A 21,431-nucleotide genomic window follows, 5' to 3' on the forward strand; every position below is an offset into this window, starting at 1 on the left:
AGCGCTCGCACGAGACCCCAGTGGGAGGACGCATTGCGTCTCATTGGGAGGCGTGGTGGACCATCACAGAAGACAGATGGGTCTTGTCAGTCGCTCGAGAGGGCTTCCGCTTACCTTTACCCCCTACCCCACCCCTCAACCCTCCTTTTCAGCTGTCGGGCTCACCCTCCCTCAAGGCCGAGGTTCAGAAACTTCTGCTCCTCGGAGCTGTGGAACCCGTTCCCCTTGGGGAGCGAGGGGAGGGCTTCTACTCCCGGCTGTTTACGGTGCCCAAACCCAACCAGGCTGGCCTGTGCACCATCCTAGACCTTTCCCAGTTCAATCTTTCCCTACCCCAAGAGAAATTCAAGATGATCACGCCCGGCCAAATTTGCTCCTCTTTGGAGGCGGGCGATTGGCTCAGCGTGGTGGATCTTCAGGATGCGTACATGCATATCCTGATTAGGAACCCACACAGGAGATATCTCCGTTTCTCTCTGGGAGAGGAGCACTTCCATTTTCGGGTGCTTCCTTTTGGCCTCAGTTTGGCGCCGCGTGTCTTCACGAAGATGTCGGTGATCGCGGCACATCTTCGTCTCCAGGGTATCCATGTGTATCCCTATTTGGACGACTGGCTCCTACGCAGCCCTTGCCCGCTGGCAGCAGCGGGCAACCTCCAGTCTCCTTCAGCTCCTGTTCCATCTTGGGCTGTCGGTGAACTGGCGGAAATCATCCATGACGGTCTCACAGGACCCGACTTTCCTGGGTTTTCGTTGGAACACGATAGACTGCCGTGTGTACCTGACCGGGGACAGAATGACGGATCTGTTGGCCATGTGTCGGATGTTTACGCAGTCGGAGAGCATGTCGGCCTGGTGGTTCCAGAGGCTTCTGGGCCTCATGGCCTCGTGTGTGCTGGCTCTTCCTCTTGCTCGTCTCAAAATGAGGCGGACCCAGATGGCTCTTCGGAGTTCCTGGCGTCAGGCTGTGGCCCCGGATTCCAAACGGATAAGGATTCCAGATTCCATGAGAGTGGACCTGGACTGGTGGTCTTCTCTCAGCAACCTGTCAGTGGGCGTCGGGTTCCAGGACCAAAGCCCCATGGTGACGATCACGACAGACTCCTCCCTTTTCGGGTGGGGTGCGACCTTGGATCTTCAGGTCTCGGACCTCTGGTCACCTCACGACAAGCTCCTGCACATAAATCAATTGGAGCTTCTGGCGATTTTTCTGACGCTCAATGCGTTCAGACCTCTCATTGTCAACAAGGTGGTCCGCATAAGAACGGACAATGTGGTGTCAATGTACTACATAAACAAGCAGGGGGGAACAAAGTCTCCCCCTCTCGTGGATCTGGCCATTCAGATTTGGGAGTGGGCTGTGCTTCATGGGGTCTGGCTGCTTGCAGTGCACATCCTGGGCCGGCTGAATGTCACCGCGGATGCCCTCAGCCGGCGGACAGTGGTCAGCTACGAGTGGGATTTGAAGGTGGAGATCCTATCATGGATTTTATCGCATTGGGGCACACCGGAGGTGGACCTCTTCGCCACGGCGATGAAGAAGCTTCCTCAGTACACCTCCAGAGGGGGGGCTGGAAGTCTCCTCTCTGGGGATTGCACTCGAGATCCCATGGCACAACATGAGAGCTTACGCCTTCCCGCCTCTTCCTCTGGTTCATCGAGCAATTTGAAAAGTTCTGTCAACTGTTCTCTTCTACTGATAGCTCTGTGGTGGCCGGCCAGGTTTTGGTTCTCAGAACTTCAGCACCTGTCGGCGTGTCCGCCGATCAGGTTACCAGTAACTCCCGATCTTCTTCACCAAGGGGAACAGCAGTTGTGGCACCCTTTCCCACAATCGCTCAACTTGGCGGCATGGTGCCCGAGTTCACGGCGCTAGAGCCTTTGGGTTTGTCTGCTGATAACATGCGCATTATCCAGGCAGCCAGGAAACCCTTGACCAGATCCCAATACAAGAGTAAATGGCTCAGGTTCTGTCATTGGTGTTTGAAGAAAGAATTGGACCTGAGGGTGGCGATGATTGACACGGTGCTGTCCTTTGTCTCCTCCCTAGCAGAGTCAGGGGTTCATGTCTTGTCCTGCAGGACTTATCCCTCTGCGATTTCCGCCTACCTCTCTGCAGACCGGTGTTCTTATTCGTTAACTAACCCGGTGGTGAAGAGACATTTTGCTGGTTCGACACGCATCTACCCTCCGGTTCGTACTCTGCACCCGCCCTGGGACTTAAACGTAGTCTTGACGGAGCTGTGCCATAAACCTTTCGAGCCAATGGCTACGGTTGACCTCAAGTACGTGTCCTGGAAAGTGTCCTTTCTGGTCGCCGTTACGTCAGCGAGGAGAGTGGGTGAGCTCCAGGCATTGTCGGTGGAGCATCCTTTCTTGGTTTTTCACAAGGACAAAGTAGTCCTTCGGACGAACCCAGCTTTCCTACCAAAGGTAGCGACCGAATTCCATCTGAATCAGTCGATTTCCCTTGCGGTCTTTTTTCCGAACCCTGCCTCGGAGGCGGAAAGGGTTCTACACTGCCTGGATGTCTGAAGAGCTCTTAAGTTCTACCTGGACAGGACTGCCGAGCTTCGGAGCTCTTCCCAACTGTTTGTGAGCTTCGGTAAACCCCAGGGCAGGCCGGTGTCTAAGGCATCCATTTCCAGATGGATTGCTGCCTGTATCACGGAATCTTTCACCGTCCAAAAGCTGAAACCACCTAAGGGTATTCATGCTTATCAGGTGCGAGGCAAGGCAGCTGTGGTTGCTTTTCAGAAGTATGTTCCCTAGGAGTCAATCGCTAGAGCGGCTACTTGGGCCTCCCCATCTGTTTTCTGTAAGCATTACTGCCTCGATATGAGCTCTAGGGCCGATGCTCAGTTCGGTCAGGCTGTGCTGAAGAACCTTTATCAGTAAGGGGTATTTCCATCCACCCGTAGTTCCTGTAAGGAGTGCTTGGGAATCTCCCACAAGTATGGAGGAAAGGGGACGGGACGTAGGAGTATTACCAGGTTACTCACCCTAGTGACCACCTTACTCCTAGTCCATAGTCCCCTTTCCTCCATACGCCCGCCCGCCCCTCTAATAAGGTTCCTCTGTATTGGTTAATGGGTCTGTGACCTGGCAAAGAAAAGGACTGAGGGGCGATGCGTGGGGCGGAGCCAAGGTGGGCGGGGTTCCGGCCACGTGCCGTGTCCCACGTAGGAAAGAGAGGAAGGACACATTTTTGAAAACATTTGGATGCTTTTTACAAAGTTTTCCGGTCCCGTCCCACAGGACGGAGAGATGTCCTCCAAGTATGGAGGAAAAGGGACTAGGAGTAAGGTGTTCACTACGGTGAGTAACCTGGTAAATTCGGAATATCAGATACTGGTTTAAAATAAAACGTCTTAAAAGTAGACTCAGAGGACCAATCAGCAGATTTCATAATATCTTGCAACGACACTCCTGTCGCAAATGCTCTAGAAGCCACCGCCCCTCTAGCTGAATGCGCACCAAATAAGTATAAGTCTATTCCTGCCCATTGCATCACTTCTCTTAACCACCTCGCAATAGTCACTGTGGCTACCGCATTGTGGGCCTTTCTATGTGCTATCAGCAAGTGTTACCCCGCTTGGCCTAATGTGTGCTGTTGCTGTTTCATAATCTTGAATGCATTGCGCCACGCAAAGCTTTCTATTGCTTGTCAAATACGGGTAGGAAATCACTCTGGAATCGGCCTTAGTCCTCTTAGCAATGGTAAATGCTACTACTTCCGGATAAAATATTTTTCTGTCCATCTCCTATGCTTTTACGTCTGATAGCCTTTGGCAGGCTATGAGGCACAGAAGCATAGCTAATTTGCCTGATAACTGTGATCGGGACAAAGCCTCATTCTCTGGCCATCTAAGGAATAACTGAAACACGTCTCTGACGTCCCAAAGAACTGCATACGTGGGTTCTGGAGGTCTTCGCAATTTCATGCCTCTCAGAAGACGCAGTACCTTTGGATGTTCTCCTGCCGGCCTACTTTCCACCTTATTTCCCGCTGAAATCGCTGATCTGTACACCACTATAGTTCTGTAGGCACAACCGTCTTGAAACCTCGAAGCTAAGAAATTGAGGATGTGAACTAAAGGAGCTGAAATGGGATCCAAACTGTGTTCCGAACACCATTGCGCCCAGCCTTTCCAAGCTGTGTTCTAGTCCCTAACGATGGAAGGCGCCCATGAATCTCGGATACAGTCTGCAGCAAGTTCTGAAATTCCTGGCAAATTCCATCTTCTGAAACCATGCATGCCATGAGCTGCAATGATCCCGCTTCTATCAGCGGGTGGGGTCGACCGGTCGGGTCGATTAGAAGCCCCTGTATGGTCGGAACTATACTCAGAAAATCCGTAGAAAGTTCCATCGCTACTGGAAACCAGGCCTGTGCCCTCCAGCAAAGCAGCACTATCACTACCTCTGCCTTGTTTCTGCGGACTTTGGCTAGAACTCTTGTGATCATCATGAATGGGGGAAAGGCGTAATGGACTTCTCCGTTCCATAACTGCAGGAAGGCGTCTGTACCCGCTGGTCCCAGATCTATCCTCCAGCTGTAGTACCGCAGATTCTGCGCATTCAGCCTGGAGGCGAAAAGATCTATCTCTAGGGGTCCCCATATCTCTTGTAGGCGCCTGAAAATCAGGGGTGTAGCTTCCAATCGCTGGAGTCTACAAGATATCGAGAATTCCAGTCTGCTATACTGTTCTGACTCCCTGAAAGATATTCTGCGGTTACTGCGATGTTGTTCTGAAGGCAATAATGTCAGAAATCCCTCGCTAATTCTGCTAGCATCTTGGATTTCGTTCCTCCTAGTTTGTTGATGTAGCGGACTGCTGAGATGTTGTCCATCTTGAGCAGGACGCAACATCTCGCTCTGTCCTTCGTAAACACTCGAACCGCGAAAGAGCCTGCTAGTAGCTCGAGACAGTTTATGTGGAGACTCCACTCTTCTTCCGACCATTTCCCCCCCAGCCTGACCTGCTCGCATCTGACTCTATGGTCAACTCTGGCACATCTCCGAAAATCTCCTGTCCGTTCCAGGCTTCCGTATTTTCTAGCCACCGCCTCAGTTCTGCTGTGGCTTCCTGACTAGGTCTACTACCTGATGGTATTTCAAGCCTCCGCGGAGGTGCTTTATTTTTAACCTCTAATGCGCGATAGTGCATCGGACCTGGAAAAATGGCTTCAATGGATGCTGCAAGTAGCCCTACTACTCTGGCCAGACTCCGAAGAGAAATAGCTCCCTTTGCCAACACCACTCTGATCTCTTTCCTTATCGCTCTTACTTTGTGGCCTGTGAGCTCCAGGATCGCCCTTATCATATCTATGGTGAAGCCTACAAATTCCAGTCTCTGGACTTGCACTAATTGTGATTTCTCTAAATTCACCAAGAACCCTAGTGAGGATAGGAAATTGAAAACCCACCGAACATCTCTCGTGAGAATTTCCTTGTCGGATCCCATCACCAGGATATAGTCTAGATAGATTATAATACGCACTCCTCTCTCTGATAGCTGCGGCTAGCGGCTTCATCACTTTTGTGAAGGCTCATGGGGCAGACGCTAGTCCGAATGGAAGACATGTGAAGCACCAAATCCCCCCCACTCCCCCATCGGAACCTCAGGTACTTCCGAAATGTTACTGCTATCGATTCCGATAAGCGTCCTTGAGATCTAGGCGCGCTAGCAAATCTCCAGGAACGCAACAGATCTCGAACAAGGTGTATGCCCTCCATTTTGAAATGATTGTACACTAACCAGTTGTTCAGATCCTTCAGATTTATAACGAGGCGGATCTTCTCTCCCCTGTGCACTAAAAACATGTTGCTGAGAAACCCTTGATCCGCTACGCTCTCACGCTCTCACGCTCTATCGCTTTCTCGTTCGCTAGACTTATTAATTCGCTGTGCAAAAGTGCTTGTTCCTCTCGAGACATGGAAATGGGACAGGGCTCTCTGACTTGTACGGGGGTGTCTGTAAATTCTAGTTGAAGCCCCGCTACCGCTTGTAAGACCCAAGCATCGCTTGATAAAGCCTGCCATTGCTTTAGAAAGAGGAGAGTTCTCCCAACAATAGGAACATTTGGTGTACTCACCGCCTGCTGCACTGGGTTGCTGGAAGGAGCCTCTCCCTCTGCGACCTCTCGGATGTCTTCCTCTGGCCGGGAAGAAGGTGTCTTGTTGGCGCCCTTCCCAGTACTGGGCTCGTGGGCCTTGAGGCCTTCGCTGATAGTTGAAATGGCCGGACGAACGACCTCTGAAGCGTCCGGGCCCGGCAAAAACACACCCCGGGAAAATTTTCTTTGTAGAGCTCTGGACTCTTACGAGGGCCGCGTAGGTGCCCACCAACTGGGACTTTTCCTTCGCAAAGGCTTCCCCAAAAAGAAGACAGTTGGCGCCCTCACTGGCTTCGTATGTGGCTAGGTCACTGAGTTTCTTATCAATCTTTAAGAGGACTCCTCTTCTCCTCTCCGATGACAGGGCGCATTTGGCGTTGCCTAATAGGCACACTGCCCTCTGTGCCCAGTTACCTAATGCTTGCACATCCACCGGGATATCGGTGTCTTTTGATTTCTCAACCAAATCCATAATTTTAGCAAGTGGGCCTGCCAAGTCCAGGAGTTTGTCCTGACAACCTTTCCAAGCGCGATCGACACCTTTCCTAATGTCTTGTGCTGATTTGGTAACGAAAGTGACCATCTTTGGGTCCATGTCTGGTGTATCCGCTAATCTCCCCGGCAGCTCCGGTCTCTGACATTCCGACCGCATGCGGGATCGGACTTCTCTGTCCAGCTGCTTCCTGATGTGCTATGACATATACAGTGCCACCCTGGGCGAGGGCACCCATTCAGATGATTTAGGGTGCCTAATGGCCTCTGGGTCGAACATATCTACTATGTAGTCTTCATCTTCGTGGGCACTGTGTGCGATGGGTTCAGCTATATCTTCCTCCTTGCCACCTTCATCTTCGGGGGCATAGCCCTCTTCATAATCCCTTGAATTGTGCACCCCTAGGGCAGGGGGTCTATCATGGCCTTCAGCCATTTTAGCTAGAAAAGCTTCTTTTAGTCTGGCGACCGGGTCGCTCTGACCTTGACAAACACCGTTGTTCCTATCCTCTGTGCCCGCAGGGGTCAGAGTCTGGGCTATCTCGGGCTTTCTTACACCCCTTCTTGTCAACCCTTTTTGAAGGGTGTCTAGCTGACGTCCCTTCCCCAGGGCTATCTGCCCGTCTCTTCCTGGCTGCTACCTGTTCTCGCTGCTCAGCCATGGAAGCTTCTAGCATCTCCAACCTTTGCGCCAAAGGCTGCACCCCTTGGGAGACTGCTTGTGCCAGTGAATCCCCCAATACTCTCTTAAAACTGAGACAAATCGTCCTCTTGCCATGCGTGATCATCTTCTTCCCATTCTTGTTCACTCCACTCAGGTGTAGTGGATTGGGAATCTCTGGGGTGCGATGAGTGAGCCATTATACTGTTAGCAGAGCTAACTTCTTGGGGCAGCTTGTAAGCAAGGCTCTGAATCAGAGTTAGGAATATTCCACTCTGAGCTTTTCTAGCTAGCTGCAGAATGGATCACACCACGTTAACCCCAGCAAAATGAATAAACAATTTCTCAGTTTTTTTTTTAAAACTCCCAAATTCAACTCTGCGACTCTGCTCCGTTTCGCCGTCTTCTGAGACGAAACCGAACGTTGGAGCGCTGCGGGGATGCCGGGTAGGTTTGGAGGAGGTTTCCGGCTCACTGGGTCCTAAAACCCCAGTGTATGGCGTTTTGGGGGGGCGCAGGCCTCCGCCCTGCTGAGTCCTAGCGCTCGTTGCGGACCACGATGGTGCTCGCTCAAGGAGAACGGGGGGTGGCTGCCTGAGACGAGCGGCTTTGCTCGCGGCTCCACCCCGCCTCTCCTCACCGTCGCGTTATTTGGCAGAACGCGCTGACGAAAAACAAAAGCCTATCTGAACATATACTCACATTGCAAAATTAATCACACAGTCGCGCTCCCTACAATAACCATACCACGTGTGCCCTGCCACACAATACTTATTAATGACATTTTGTTTCCTGGCTAAAGACAATTCATTTAATATTGGTCTACACGATCAACTAGAAAGGTAAACACTTATCTTCTGTGGCAGCAAAAAGAAAGGGGAATGGACCTGGGAGGGCAGAGAGTTTGGAGTTGTGGTTCACTGAGCTGAAGTGAAATTTTGTTCTGAGGAGAAACTTATAACTTTTGCATTTGTTTTCCTAATTTTATGCAAGAAAATGAAAAACAAAGTTAAAGTTTGATGCTGAATTGGCAGTATTAAAGAAAGAATAAGCATGATGCGAGCCTCCTGTCTTGTCATAGAATCATAAAAACTGGGAGAGGCTCCACGAATCCTTGGACTGATGTAAGCTGAGCTTACTAGTCAATTTTGAAAGTGGTGTTGCAGTCAGCTAAGGAAATGCTAGTCCTACTGCACGATTAAAGAACTCTTACTAAGGTGTGGAATAGGAAGTATGTTTTCTGTATGAGGGTTTAAACTACTGATTCAATATATTAATCTGAAGGTAACGTGATTAGTATTTTGTAGGATGTTCTGAGAAAGTTGGTTCCCAATAGTTTATTTCGGATTGTTAGCATGAGGTGTCCCCCAGTCACCTCAGTTTTCCCACAGTGAACTCATTGTTGAGTTCAGTCAGTCGAATTGTAAGCAGCAAAGACACCTGTTTAAAAAAGAAGTTTCTAACTATTACCATGGGTATGATTAGCAGTGGTAAGTGAGTTGTATGTAAGTGTGGTTGTATGTTCGGGGTTGCCTCCAGCCCCCTAACAGTTGGTGGGCTGAAATGTTGGTCCAGGGTCGGCATACCAGTCTGGGGTGTACTGGTGATAGCACGGGGTGGGGTTGGTCAAATTTCCCTATTGTTGTTGTTTTGCTTGTAACGCGCCAAAGCCTGTGGGCATCTAGGCGCAGAGAGACCGATGAAAGGCAAGATACCAATGAAAAGATTGTGCTAATTGAAAAGATATGGCTTCAATTGTTTTCGAAACATGAGTAGATCTCCAGTCTTACGCAGACTGGCTGGCAGGGCGTTCCAGGCCCTAGTCACTTGGGTATGAAACGCTCTACCGAGCCTACGGGATCGTTTCACTCGGTGTTGGACTAGTAGGAAGTCATCAGCAGATCAGAGTCTTCTTGTTGGCTGATAAATACGAACAACATCTTTCAAATGAGTTGGTGCTGTCCCAAAGACGCATTTATGGCAAATCGTTAGTAACTTGAATTTGAGCCTCAACAGTAAGCCAGTGTAATTTTTTTCTGGCAGCGGTAATCGGCTCTGAGCATTTCATCTGAAAGATGATACGGATGGCTTTATTTTGTATTTTTTATTTTGTATTTTTTGTAGTTCATAGATGTCAGCTTTACTTGCCCCACCTAAGAGCACATTACAATAATCCACACGTGGTAAAATTACGGCTCTCACTAGTTTGACACGGTTTTCACGAGCGACAAGTGGGGCAACCTACCTAAGCACTTTAAGATAGTAATTAGTGCTCTTAGAAATGGCAGTGACATGAGCTTCACAATCTAGACTACTTTCCATGAAGGTACCTAACGTTTTAACTTTCTGTACAACTTTAATATCACTGCCGTCGATCCTGAAGCCCGAGTTCACCTGGTCCAACTTAGTTAGTGCCTGACGAGGACCAAACGGCATATGCTCCGTCTTTGAGGCATTTAAGCAGAGCCAATTGGTAGACATCCACTGTTTTATCAGTTTGTAGACCCTGTCAACAGAGTGTTGGTCAGTGTCATAATTACCTTTGATGTCAAGGACCAGTTGAAAATCGTCTGCATAGTTGCAAAAGAAAATCTGAAAGAATTCAAGTTCATTGCAAAGAGGGAAGATATAGATATTAAACAACAAAAGGGAGAGACATGCCCCCCGAGGGACTCCGCAGGTCACGGGTTGTGATTTAGAGGCACAGTCCCCCAAATATACCTGGGATCGTCGGCCCTCTAGGAATGATCTCAGCCAGACTATGGCATTGACTGAGAGGCCCCCAACCATCTGTATTCTCTCAAGTAGGATTTTGTGATCAAGCAAGTCGAAGGCTGCTGATAAGTCCAACATCAACAGCCCCGACTTGCTTTCTTCCAACTTGGAAAGCATAGAAGTCTGAAGGTCCAGGAGGGCACTCTCGGTGCCATGGTGGCTCATGAACCCCGACTGCTTAGTGTGGAGTATACCAGCTTTCATTACATGATCCTGCAGTTGGATGGTTGCTACCTTATCTATGAGTTTAAGGAAGAATAAGGTATTCGTAATGGGTCTCAGATTTGCATCATCAGAAGGGTCTAGTCCAACTTTATTTTATAAAGGGGAGACTGCAACGTTTTTTAATGGCTGGGGAATTATGCCTGACCGGAAAGAGGCATTGGCAAATCTACTTAAGAAGGGCGCAAACTGCTCTTTATGCTCCAAAATAAGTTTGGATGGAAATAGTTGGCCAGGACAGTTAGTGGGGTGCATAGATTTCAAAATGCTAATCATTTCAGCTACAGTAGTTTCCTTAAAGGTAAAGCTAGGTGCGGACCCGGTTGTAGTGGCAGTGTTAGGCATAAAGTCCTGTTGGCTGTTAATCGGCTTAGTGCCTAACTGTGGTGTCTCACTGGACACCAGCATAGATTTAACTATGGGCAATGAGGGTGTCAATATTTCTTGTTTGATTTTTGTCTTGAGCTTTAAGAAGGTTATCGGCAAAGGCTTTCTGAACTCGATCACAATCTTCAGTGGTGGGCTTTATAGAGCTGCTGCATGCAATATGTTTTTCCCAGTATCTAAAAAGGCGGAAAAGTTCCTTGGTCTGATCTCTGGCTGAGCTAATTTGGCTATTATAATACGTTTTCTTAGCCTCGAGAATTGTGGTTTTGTACTGCTTCTCTTGACGCTTCAATACAGTAAATTCGTCATAGAACTATCTCTGCACCACTATCGGTATAGGCGATTTCAGGAGATTTGCAACTTAAAAAAAATAAAAATAAAAGGAAGCTAAGACACAATATAACGTACACAACGCTATAGCAGACCCCCACATGCATGTCCGATACAGACCCAGTCAATGGAGGGGGGTATGGCTAGTTTAGCTACAAGTGTGAACATTTTATCCATTTTCATTTTTAAATGACTGAAAATAATTTATAAATCTAACCCCCTTGAGTATAAAAACGTTCTAGAACTAGGACATGCATACTACATATGCATTGGAAAACCTGTACCTTAGTGCAGCAATGTTTTGTTAAGATACGGTTCATTTTCAGTTTGATCATTGACATGCAAAACTAAAAGCAAAAATGTTACTGTTGCACGCTGTCACAGGATTCGATTCGTTGGTTTAATTCAAATTGATAATGCCTTTGTGTTTTTCAAGTTATTTAACAGAAACGTAAGCTGATGGGTGAAGAGTAAAGTATGTGTGAAATAAGTGGTTTTTGTACAATATAAGCAAGACATCAATAGATTTGAAGTAACCTACTGCTAAATTTGCTAACCTTGAAAAAGAGCACACCTGACTGAATTTATTGGGAATACCGCTAACCGTAAGTTGTGGAGACCCCATTCCATTGTGGCTTTCTGTTAAGACTGATCTAATCAAATTTAGTTCATTCTGTGTTGGTTGGCACACCTGTATTCGTAGGTGTCTATAATCCACGGGTAAGAAATGGACGTACATTTGTTGCCCTTTTGTGTTAAATATGTATTTAGGTGCCATCAATATGAGTGATGTTGGTATCATTTGTACTGTATTGGACATTCACTCTGCCTACTGTAGCATTTATTATGTTGCATTGAAGAAACCGATTTTGTAAAAAAAAAAAAAAGAATAAAGAAAAACCAGAGAAAAATCAGCGTAATTTTTGAAGTCAAACCTCTTAAGTGTTGCCTCCTTGTTTTTTAGGTTTAAATTATGTTCCAACTTCCTGTCAACAACCTTGGCAGTTTAAGGAAAGCCAGGAAAACTGTGAAAAAAATATTAAGTGACATTGGCTTGGAGTACTGTAAGGAACATATCGAGGCAAGTATAATGTCAGATACAGCTCAAGTATGATACGTTCATCAAATCCCCTTGTATATTACTTTGAATATTTTTGACCAGTGTAATGGGGTAACAAATTATTAAATGTTTGCTTTCAAGAACGGATTCAATACACATATGCACTTTTTTCACATCTGGTATGGATGCCACTTTCACGATTTGCGCGGATGTCGATGTGGCGGCATGCATTCCTAAGATGTGCCATGCATTTTCTTTTTATGTTAAGTTGAGACAGGAGGTTTCTCGAGTTTGCTTCCGAATACAAATGTATCAAACTCTCCTTGGCATTCTTCTGCACCTTTTGAAAAAGTATTGTTTTCGCTTCCGCGTATAGTCTAGCTTGACTTGTGTTTCTAGATGCTTTCATTTTTGTTGAAAAGTGCATGCTTTTTGCCTCACTCATATTTACGTCCGCTGATGGATGTCGATTGCATTCATTCTAAAAATCAAATGGTTCTTTAAATGTTTTTCTTAAATATTAATATTTATTATAAACATTAGCTATGTTTAATCACCATTTCATGCATTTTTTTCCCCTCAAAACCATCCCCCCTTTATTCCGCCCCAACTCTCAATCCCCACTTGTTTGGTACCTTAAGCTTTAAAGGAATGATTTAATGTGATCTTCAGTTCTTTAATAAAATGCAGGGGGGATAGTGCCATGTAGATGTGAGTTTGGGTAGCCTTAGTTTCGCGGCGTAGTAAGAGTCTGTCACTTTGTTTTTTCCATTCTCGGGATGTGGAGGACTGTGAAACTGCCCTTTTGTTTTTATTTTACTAGGTGTAGTGGATCTGGAGTTGCCACAGCTTTGTGTGTGATACAGGCCTTCCTAAAGAGTATTTGGACTAATTTAATTCCCTCAAAGTGGGTGATGTGGTTGAATCTTCTTCTTCTTTTTTTTTTTCCGTCTAACTTCATCATGAGTTACTGATTTGAAGTGGGGGTGAGGTTTGGGGCAGGTATGCCGTAAAAGATAGTATCATCTATCCAGATGGGTAAGTATCGGACATTGGAGTGTTGAGCTGAAGTCCACATGTGACAAGTATGGCTTGACTTTGCACAGCTATTTTAATTGGCACCATAAGGTCTATGTCCTCTTTAATTCAGAACTGTTGGAGAGTTTACGGTTTATAGTAAAGGCTACTGATTTGGCATGAGCTCTTTGGGGGTACTTGCCTGCTCGACCTTGCGAGGATCACAAACTCTGGTTTTATCGATTTGAGTTTTAAGTACTGAATGAGCTTAAGGTAGCGTGAGCTGTCTTCGGAGCTGATTTAGCTATGTGTATCGTAGGGATGGCCTTGCTTATTACAAAATCTAATATAATACAAAGCGCTCCTAGAGGCCTAATATAGAGATTGAAGATGACCGGCAAAGGAATGGAGCCACAGGTGACTGGCTGGGGCAGTGATCTTCTTTACATCTGGCCTAGCCGGTGCTTGTCAAACAAATATCTGGTGAACCAGGCCAGCTAAGAATCGAATCGGAGAAACGCATCAGTGTTTTGAAGTGTTATGAAAGACACATGGTGCCATTAAATTGTGCTTGAACAGGTAGCAATGTTCCCCTTTGTTCTTGGTGAGTACAGTGTCATTAATGGTGCGTGGTTGGTAGCTCAGTAATGCATCTAAATCTGATGGTTGTGTGTGATCTATTTGATCAAGCGATTGAAAGAGCTTTCTTTCTGTACCTTTTCTAGAAATAAGGTTTGTGAGCAGGCCATAGTTTTGATAGACCAAGATTTGTTGAGAAGCAGGCATGTTAAACCTGTTTTAGAGGGGAACAAAATGTCCCCACGAGAGGGATGCATTGATTTTATGAAAAAGATGCAGAAGTTTTGTCCCATGATGAGTTGGATGATGGAAGATGATGATATCCTCCTAAGTGTCATACCCGAGGAAAGTAAGTATCCTGGATAGTTCAATGCTCAAAAGTCAGGATTTTGTTGTTCATCTTGTGGTGCAGATTGGTGCTGGTTGAGAGAGCTTTGTGATGAATTGAGTCAGATTGGCGAGTTTGAAGGTGGAAATCGTGGGTTGCAGCATATTTTGACCCTTAAAAGAAGACTGTTCTGTTTGCTGCCTTAGTTATTGCTGTGTTGGCCCATGTGACCATGGCGGTTTTTATCAGTGTGTGCACTGCACAATTGTTTGCATGCCAAGATGGACCTGAGTTTTATGGTGCAGGACCTGTACTGTGATTGGACAGTTTTTTTTTCCAGTTCTCGAGTTTGAGTCCTCCAAAGATCCCACTGTATGCACTGGTTGGAGACTTTTCCTTCGGGAGGAGGACTTGCAGATCTGTTAACAGAATAGTGAAGATCTGCATAAAACTTGTGCAGCAACATCTTCAGTCAATGTTTGTAATAAAGTGTTCCACATTGTTGTAAATGAAAATCGTGTACTTGTAGGATTGTCTGTTGTAACCGGCATTCACCTGGCAAGGCCTACGGCTATAAACGTTTGTCTGGTTCCCTATAGGTTAATTCTTATTTGTCCTGTATTCTTTCAAGCAACCATGATACTGAAAGTACGCATACTATAGATTGGCATGATATCCTGTTTAAACGCATACCATAACTTCGAAGTAATTTGTTTCAAAGGCATTACTTCGAATTATGTATATTTAGTTGTCGTTTAAGGGGTACAAAGATGGTGGGAGTGAAAGGGAAGGAGGAGGATGGGAGGTACCCCCACCCAATTAAAAAGAAAATTCGAAGTAATGCCAAGTCATTGTTTTTCAGCGAATTAACACGGGACCGATTGGCATTTTGTCAGGACTGCAAGGAAAAGCTGGCATGTCTGGCTTTACTCTCAACGCTTGACCTCTTTCTGTCCCCGTTGTTTTGATCTAGTACGGCCAAATAAAGGCCGAGGTCAAATTCACTGGAGTCCGTGCTGCTTACTTTGTAGATGAGATTTTAAAATAAAGTAGGGCTTGCCACTGAGAGTAGCACGTATTAATAGGATTTTGTAATCTAGTTCCTAACACGAATTTGCCAACTTAGTGCCACCATATACTGGGCTCGAATTTACACAATAAATGGCGGAACATACTGATTTGTTTTTGTTGACTTTATGCTTTAAGGAAGAAGCTCTAGAAAAAGTGTCCTTTGATCGTCGTCCCACTTTCCTTATTTGCCAGTTTAGCTAATAAATGTTTGTCCTTCATGGTGTGACTAGAAGATGGTAAGCAACATAATTCCATCCTAATGCTCATATGTTTGTAATTTAAATCTGTGATCAAGGACTGCAAAGCAGTTTCCGCTTTAAAAGCTCCTTTCTTCCAGGAATTAGAGACTACCCATTTTGATACCCTGAGCTGCAATCCCCCCACTAGAGACAATTGGGTTTCGAAATAGCATGGAGCTATTTAGCTCCTGCTTAAAGCCCAGGAGAAGCCTGGTAAGCATCACACAAACCTGTAGTGGGAGTTGGCCCCTGAGGTGCTATACAAATGCGACATTAACTTTGTGTGTGGGAGTGTACATAAAGAAGCATTTTGACATACTAGAATACATTTAATGTATAATGGCTCATACGTTATGAACAAAAAGTTAGTTTGTATTTGCTGCACATTATGTACCCGCTCCGCAGAGGTAGCTCCTTCCTACTGGGTGATGCATGATACCTAGGCTCTTGTTTTCGCTCCTGCTAAACAAATCTTAATTTTAAACCCTCGTCATTATTGGTTCGAAACTGGTTTCACATTTTAGTTTTCTGTAGAAGTCTACAATGAAACCTCTGAGAAAAATCAATTATTTTCGTTTATGAAACTGGACAGAATCTTGTCAGAAGATCTGACATGGTCACTTCTTTGGGATAAAATTGTGTTGTACTACAGCGTTTTGTGTGGTGGTACAAGTGTAGATGGTCCAATATGGCTTTCATTCACACATTCCAGCTTGCATGGAAATGTAATTGCAGCAATACCGTACATAGAGGAAGAGGTGAGCAAATGGGCGCACATGCACCCTTGCTTCGGCCCACTCTGGAAAGTCACATCTCTCGCTCTCTCCCCTATTAACCCACTCCCTCTGCCCCTCTACCCTCCCACCCCCCTCTTTCCTCCGCCTCCACACAAACCAGGATTCCTCCCTTCTAAATGGGAGACAATAACTTATCCATAACTGCCCTCAAGATGTTTTCACATCCAGCTGATGTATAGACAACCAGAAGGAAGACGAAGGTGGCTACCTTCTCGTCCCCTTTCCTCCATACTTATGGGATATCCTGGCCATTGTGATGGCAGTGGAGCACTTTCGAAGCATAAAAAAATAACCTTTTCTTGTCCTTTTATTTTTACGGGGGGGGGGCAACGTGCATAACCGTAGCCCCACTTTCCTGAGCTCCGCCCCGCACATCGCCCTTCAGTCCTTTGCTCTGCTTGGTCGAGGTCTGACACCTTGCATCGTAGGGAATTATTTGTTCCCCTGTCCTTCATCTTCCTGCTCCGGATCCACAGTCTTCTTTCCTCGGTCTATGCTGGAGCGTCTGGAATTCGTGTCCTGTTCTTCGTGCAAACATAGTTTTGCGAGGGCTGATCCCCATTATCTCTGTCTGGAGTGCTTGGGCCTGGAACATCAGTGGGACTCTTGCTTCTACTCCCTCTCCGTCTGGGTGTTCCAGCCTAGGCTCGTCAGGTGGGAAGAGGTGTTCCAACGACTTCCTCCCCCACATTTACAGCAGTTCATCGAAAAAAGGAAGCGCCCAGTAAGTCCCTTGCTTTTTATGGCACCCTGCCAGGGGACTCCTCCCCGGGGGTCTTCTGCTTCTGGGAGGGGCCCAAGTGGCTCTGGTACCAGGGCTCTTCCTGAGGTGTCCCGAAAGGGATCTAACCTGGATTTCAGAGTTTGCTCCGAGGCCCCCTGTCAAGGGGCTGTCCGGACCAGATATTCATCAGAGGTTACCCATCTGGGGGCAAAGGCTAATCGCAACATTTCTGGGGCTGTTTTGACCAGGGTTATTCCTGAGCTTTCCAAGTCTGGAACTAAACGTACCAAGCCTAGTCACGAGGTTTCCTGTATAGTGATTAAAGGTACCGGGTTATCCCTGAGGATCCCCGATTAGGGGTTATAATTAAAACTGGCAAGATCCCTCCTCCAGTGGCTCTGGCTACAGGGTGTGACTCTAAGCCTTCCCACAAACAATCTTTTTGTTGAACTGATCCTGCTGAGGGGGCAAAGGACCGAAGTCTTCAAGTGCCTGCTTTGCCGAGGTTCTGTTTTCTGTTCCCGCCACAACTGGCTTGGACCAAGCGGACCAGGATCGCAAAGACCCACCCAACTCTGTCAGAGATTTTCATGAGTGCGTTGTGGATATGATGGCATTGCTGGATATTCCAATACCATAGCATTGCTGGATATTCCAATACCTGAGCCTCAGCTACACAAAAAGGTGTACTTTCAGAAGCCTTAACTCTTATGACACAGGCGCGCACACGCCTTTTCCTTCAAAAGGATGTGCTTGCTGAAAAATATTGGTCCGGGGGAAAATTGACGCTTGCTACAAGCTACCCTTGACTGCATGTCCCCCATCAACAGTGGTTGCAGAAGCTGCGCTCCAGTCTAAGCCATCCTCAGCCTCCTCTACGGCTGCCACTCCGGTCCTGTCCAAGAGGACAAACCTCTTGACGCCACTGGGGAAACGTATTTTCCAAATCTGGTCTTCAGCCTCGCCAGTCGAATACCAGTCTTCTTGCAGCGGGAAATATCAAGCTGTGGAACAAGCTTTGCTGAAATTCAGAGTATCCATCAGGACTGGCTGGAAGATTTTAAAGAGTGCCTATCCGATGCCGAGTTCTGGCTCGGGACATGCTGGAGGCAGCGGCCCATCATGTAGACACGTATGTTCCTGGCCTTATGGTTGGAGTAGACCGGGGGGGGGGGCATGGCTAACTGGCCATGGAATAGGACGTGCCGCGTGAGGAGCTCCTGATGATCTGACTCAAATTTACCTACTGAAACTGCAACAAGCGCCTAGAACTTTGAGGATCAGGTGTCGGAAGCTGCAAGATAAGTGAGGCTCGCTGGAGAAGCTCATAGTCCCCGAGAATCGTGAGATATACATGGTTTTGTCGGTGCGATTGTGGGGCTACTTTGACACCAAGATGGCGGCTAACAAAGGAAAGGCCTCCGAGGAGAAACGAAACTGATTCCCCGGACCTGCGGGACACGGCTGCGGTAAATTGCCTGGAGAAGCAACACAATTGGGTGATATGGCAGAGTGGTCGAATCCATGAAAGCGCCCGGCCTGACATACGCGAATGGAGCCTCGGCGATCTGACCGCAAGAGGAGATGACATTGGATGCTTGGGTGACTAGGCCTATGGATGTTGCATGGGGAGTGGAAGGCCATAGCCCATCCGCAAGACAATCTGAAGTGCCATCTCGAATGTGCGTTTGGCGACCTGAAAGCCTGACCATTGTCGGACCGAGGACGGTGCGACAGCAGCACTAAAGCGGAGGCGCACAGGAGCAGCGAGAAGCGCCATGTCGGCAAAAGGGTTGAGAGTTAAGACCAAGCAACCCACGATCAGAAAGGACCAGATTAATACCGATGGAGACTTTCACGAGAACGCAACAGACCCCCTCAACATCAGTACAGAGCGCGATCGAGACCCCCGCGGAGGATGCCCCCGAAGGGGATAAGCACCAGATCCTAGAAGCTATAACGGGGCTAAGCGCTAAAAGGGACTTGGCAATGGCGGATCTACGCACAGCTCTGGAGAATAAGATCAATGCCGTAGGCACAGAACTCACCCTGCTTCGTCAAGATGTTAGGGCACTTGCAGAAAGGACCAGCGGTTTGGAAAGTGGGGTGAAGATTAATACCGATGTTAGCACGAGCAATGCGAAGGAGATTCATGTCTTAAAACAGGTCGCTAACTTGGAAAATCGTGTGGAAGAGGCGGAAGGAAGAGCGAGGAGAAACAACATTCGCGTGGTTGGCCTTCCGGAGGGAGAAGGCCAATATCCCACAAACTATGTTGAAAACATGATCCTGCAAGGGATCGGAGCTGGTAATCTCTCGCAGGGATTCACGGTGGAGAGGGCGCACCGCGCCCTGATGAGGAAGCCCCGGCCGGGGGCCCCGCCAAGACCGATCATCGCGAAGATCCTGAATTACAGAGATAGAGAGAAGATCCTCAAATACTTTCGTAAGGGCAGCACGATAGAGAGAGCATCCACCAACATCACAGCGTATCCGGACTACACGATGCTGGTACAGACGCAGAGGTACAGCTATGTAGCCATCAAAAGGAGGCTGAGGGCAGCAGGAATCCGATATATGCTTCTGTACCCGGCACGATTGAAAGTGCTACATCTGAACAAAGCGCTCTTTTTCGATACCCCTGAGGATGTTGTCGCATGGCTGGCTTTGCAGGGCTGCCCGGAACAAGAAGCGGATCGGGATCGGCCGGATCATACCAAATGAAGATTCAGTAAGGAGAAGGACCCTGATTGTATGGAGAAGCTGAGACTAACTGAACTTTGTACACGATCTGAGCCTGGTGCTCGATTCGGACTGGAATATAGTGAGTGTAACTGTAATCGGTAACGGTTTGGCAATTGAATGTGTAATGTTTTTTTGAGAGGAGCAACAGAACGCGGACGACCTACCCCAATAGACTATTAGTTTCAGCGGCCATTAGGGCGGCTATATCCTACTGAGCCCTGAGTAGAAGCTTGCGCTCGGCAGGGCCAGATGTGGGGATGCCTGAGATCCAGGAATGGAGCTGGGCAACTATTGGGGAGGGTATTGTTGGGGGAGGGGTGGGTGGGCAGAAAGTTGGGGGATGGGGAGTTGAGTGTGTGTGTGTGGTTATGGGGAGTTTTGTTTCGAGCCTATTTGGGAGAACCAGCTTGCGGTGCATGAAGGAACGTAATCGATGGAGGATCGGGTGGGTGCTTATTAACGACCTATGGGGGACCTCAGCATAATAACGTGGAACGTCAGGGGCCTTAACAGCTACCTGAAAAGAAACAAGATCATGTTGTATCTGAAAAGGCAGAAAATAGACATCGCATTACTACAAGAAACGTACTTGACGCGGGAGAAGTTGGACCTAGTTAAGAGAAAGTGGAAAGGGACCGTAGTGGGCTCGCCATACTCTGCATATGCCCGGGGGGTGCTAATCTGGGTGGCACCGCATGTCCCGTTCAAAGTGACACAAGAGGTGGTTGAAATGGATGGAAGGATGGCTATATTGCGAGGGCTGGTAGAGGGCAGGGAGGTATGCATAGTGAAGACGTATGCCCCCAACCAAAACGCAGCAGCATATTTCAGAGCCCTGTGTGCCAATCTTACTGTATGGGGAGCGCGGTGATCTGGGGCGGGGACTTCAATTGTGTGTTGGATCCGGCGGTGGACAGGTCAGATGACAGGGTGAATAAGCCTAGCCCAGCGGCGAGAGCGTTGCGGACGCTGCTAACAGATTTTGGTTTTACAGATGCGTGGAGGATGAAACATCCCACGGAGAGGCAATACTCACACTATTCGGCCCCGCACCAACTGCACACTAGGCTCGATTACGTCTTTGTCACAGCAGATGTGATGGCCGAGATTACACAAACCGAATACAAGGCCAGGGTCCTCTCGGATCATTCGCCCCTGATCCTCGGTTGGCAATATTGCCCCCCGAGGGCGAAAATCCCTACATGGCGCCTCCGAGCGGAGGCGCTCAAAGATCCAATCTTTAGAGAAGATATAAGGGAGGAGATTACTAACTTTTTTGTGGAAAATACTGGAAGTGTTGACTCTGCGGGCACACTATGGGAAGCTTTTAAGGTGGTGATGCGGGGGGCGGCCATTGCTAAGTCAAGAGGGTTACAGGGTGGGGTCTTGGCTGACCTACAGAGGGCGGAAACTGAGCTAGAAACAACGTTGAAGAGCGAAGAGGTAGACACGGAGCTGGTACTCCAACTACAGCAACACTGTGCAGGGCACTGGGAAAGACTCTGCAATCTTAATTATAAGAAATATGTCGAGAGGCAGCTCGCAGGGGGAGACGAGACAGGCCGCCTTTTGGCCTGGCTATACAAAAGCGAGACCCCTAAGTCTCCGATTAGGACCATTATTAGGGAGGACGGAGAAGAGGTGGCCACGCAAGAGGGGGTTTACAAAGAATTTGTGGAATATTACAAAGTGCTGTATGGAGATGATTAGATAGGCGACCAGCGCACGATAAATAAAACGTTAGAAGACATAGGGCTGCCCAAGATAAGCGACGAAGACGGGGAGGAGTTAGATGAGCCAATCACGTTGGAGGAATTAGAAGAGGTAGCAAAGCAGCTGCCCACTTGTAAGGCCCCAGGGGCAGATGGGTTCCCCAGCGAATTTT

The 21,431-nt window shown here is 47.6% G+C and overlaps 1 protein-coding gene across 2 annotated transcripts in view; it reads left to right on the forward strand.

The window, feature by feature from the left end:
- Nucleotides 1–21,431, forward strand: part of ADNP (activity dependent neuroprotector homeobox) — a 260,973-nt gene that overhangs the window by 83,614 nt on the left and 155,928 nt on the right. For both annotated transcript variants that reach the window (XM_069651163.1, XM_069651164.1), the window contains exon 2: nucleotides 11,951–12,067. In XM_069651163.1, the coding sequence (XP_069507264.1) occupies nucleotides 11,960–12,067 (108 nt within the window). In that variant the 5' untranslated portion in view covers nucleotides 11,951–11,959. The remainder of the gene's footprint in view (nucleotides 1–11,950; nucleotides 12,068–21,431) is intronic.

Source organism: Ambystoma mexicanum, chromosome 3p (assembly GCF_040938575.1).
Source record: "Ambystoma mexicanum isolate Mex_15411 chromosome 3p, UKY_AmexF1_1, whole genome shotgun sequence".
NCBI lineage: Eukaryota > Metazoa > Chordata > Amphibia > Caudata > Ambystomatidae > Ambystoma > Ambystoma mexicanum.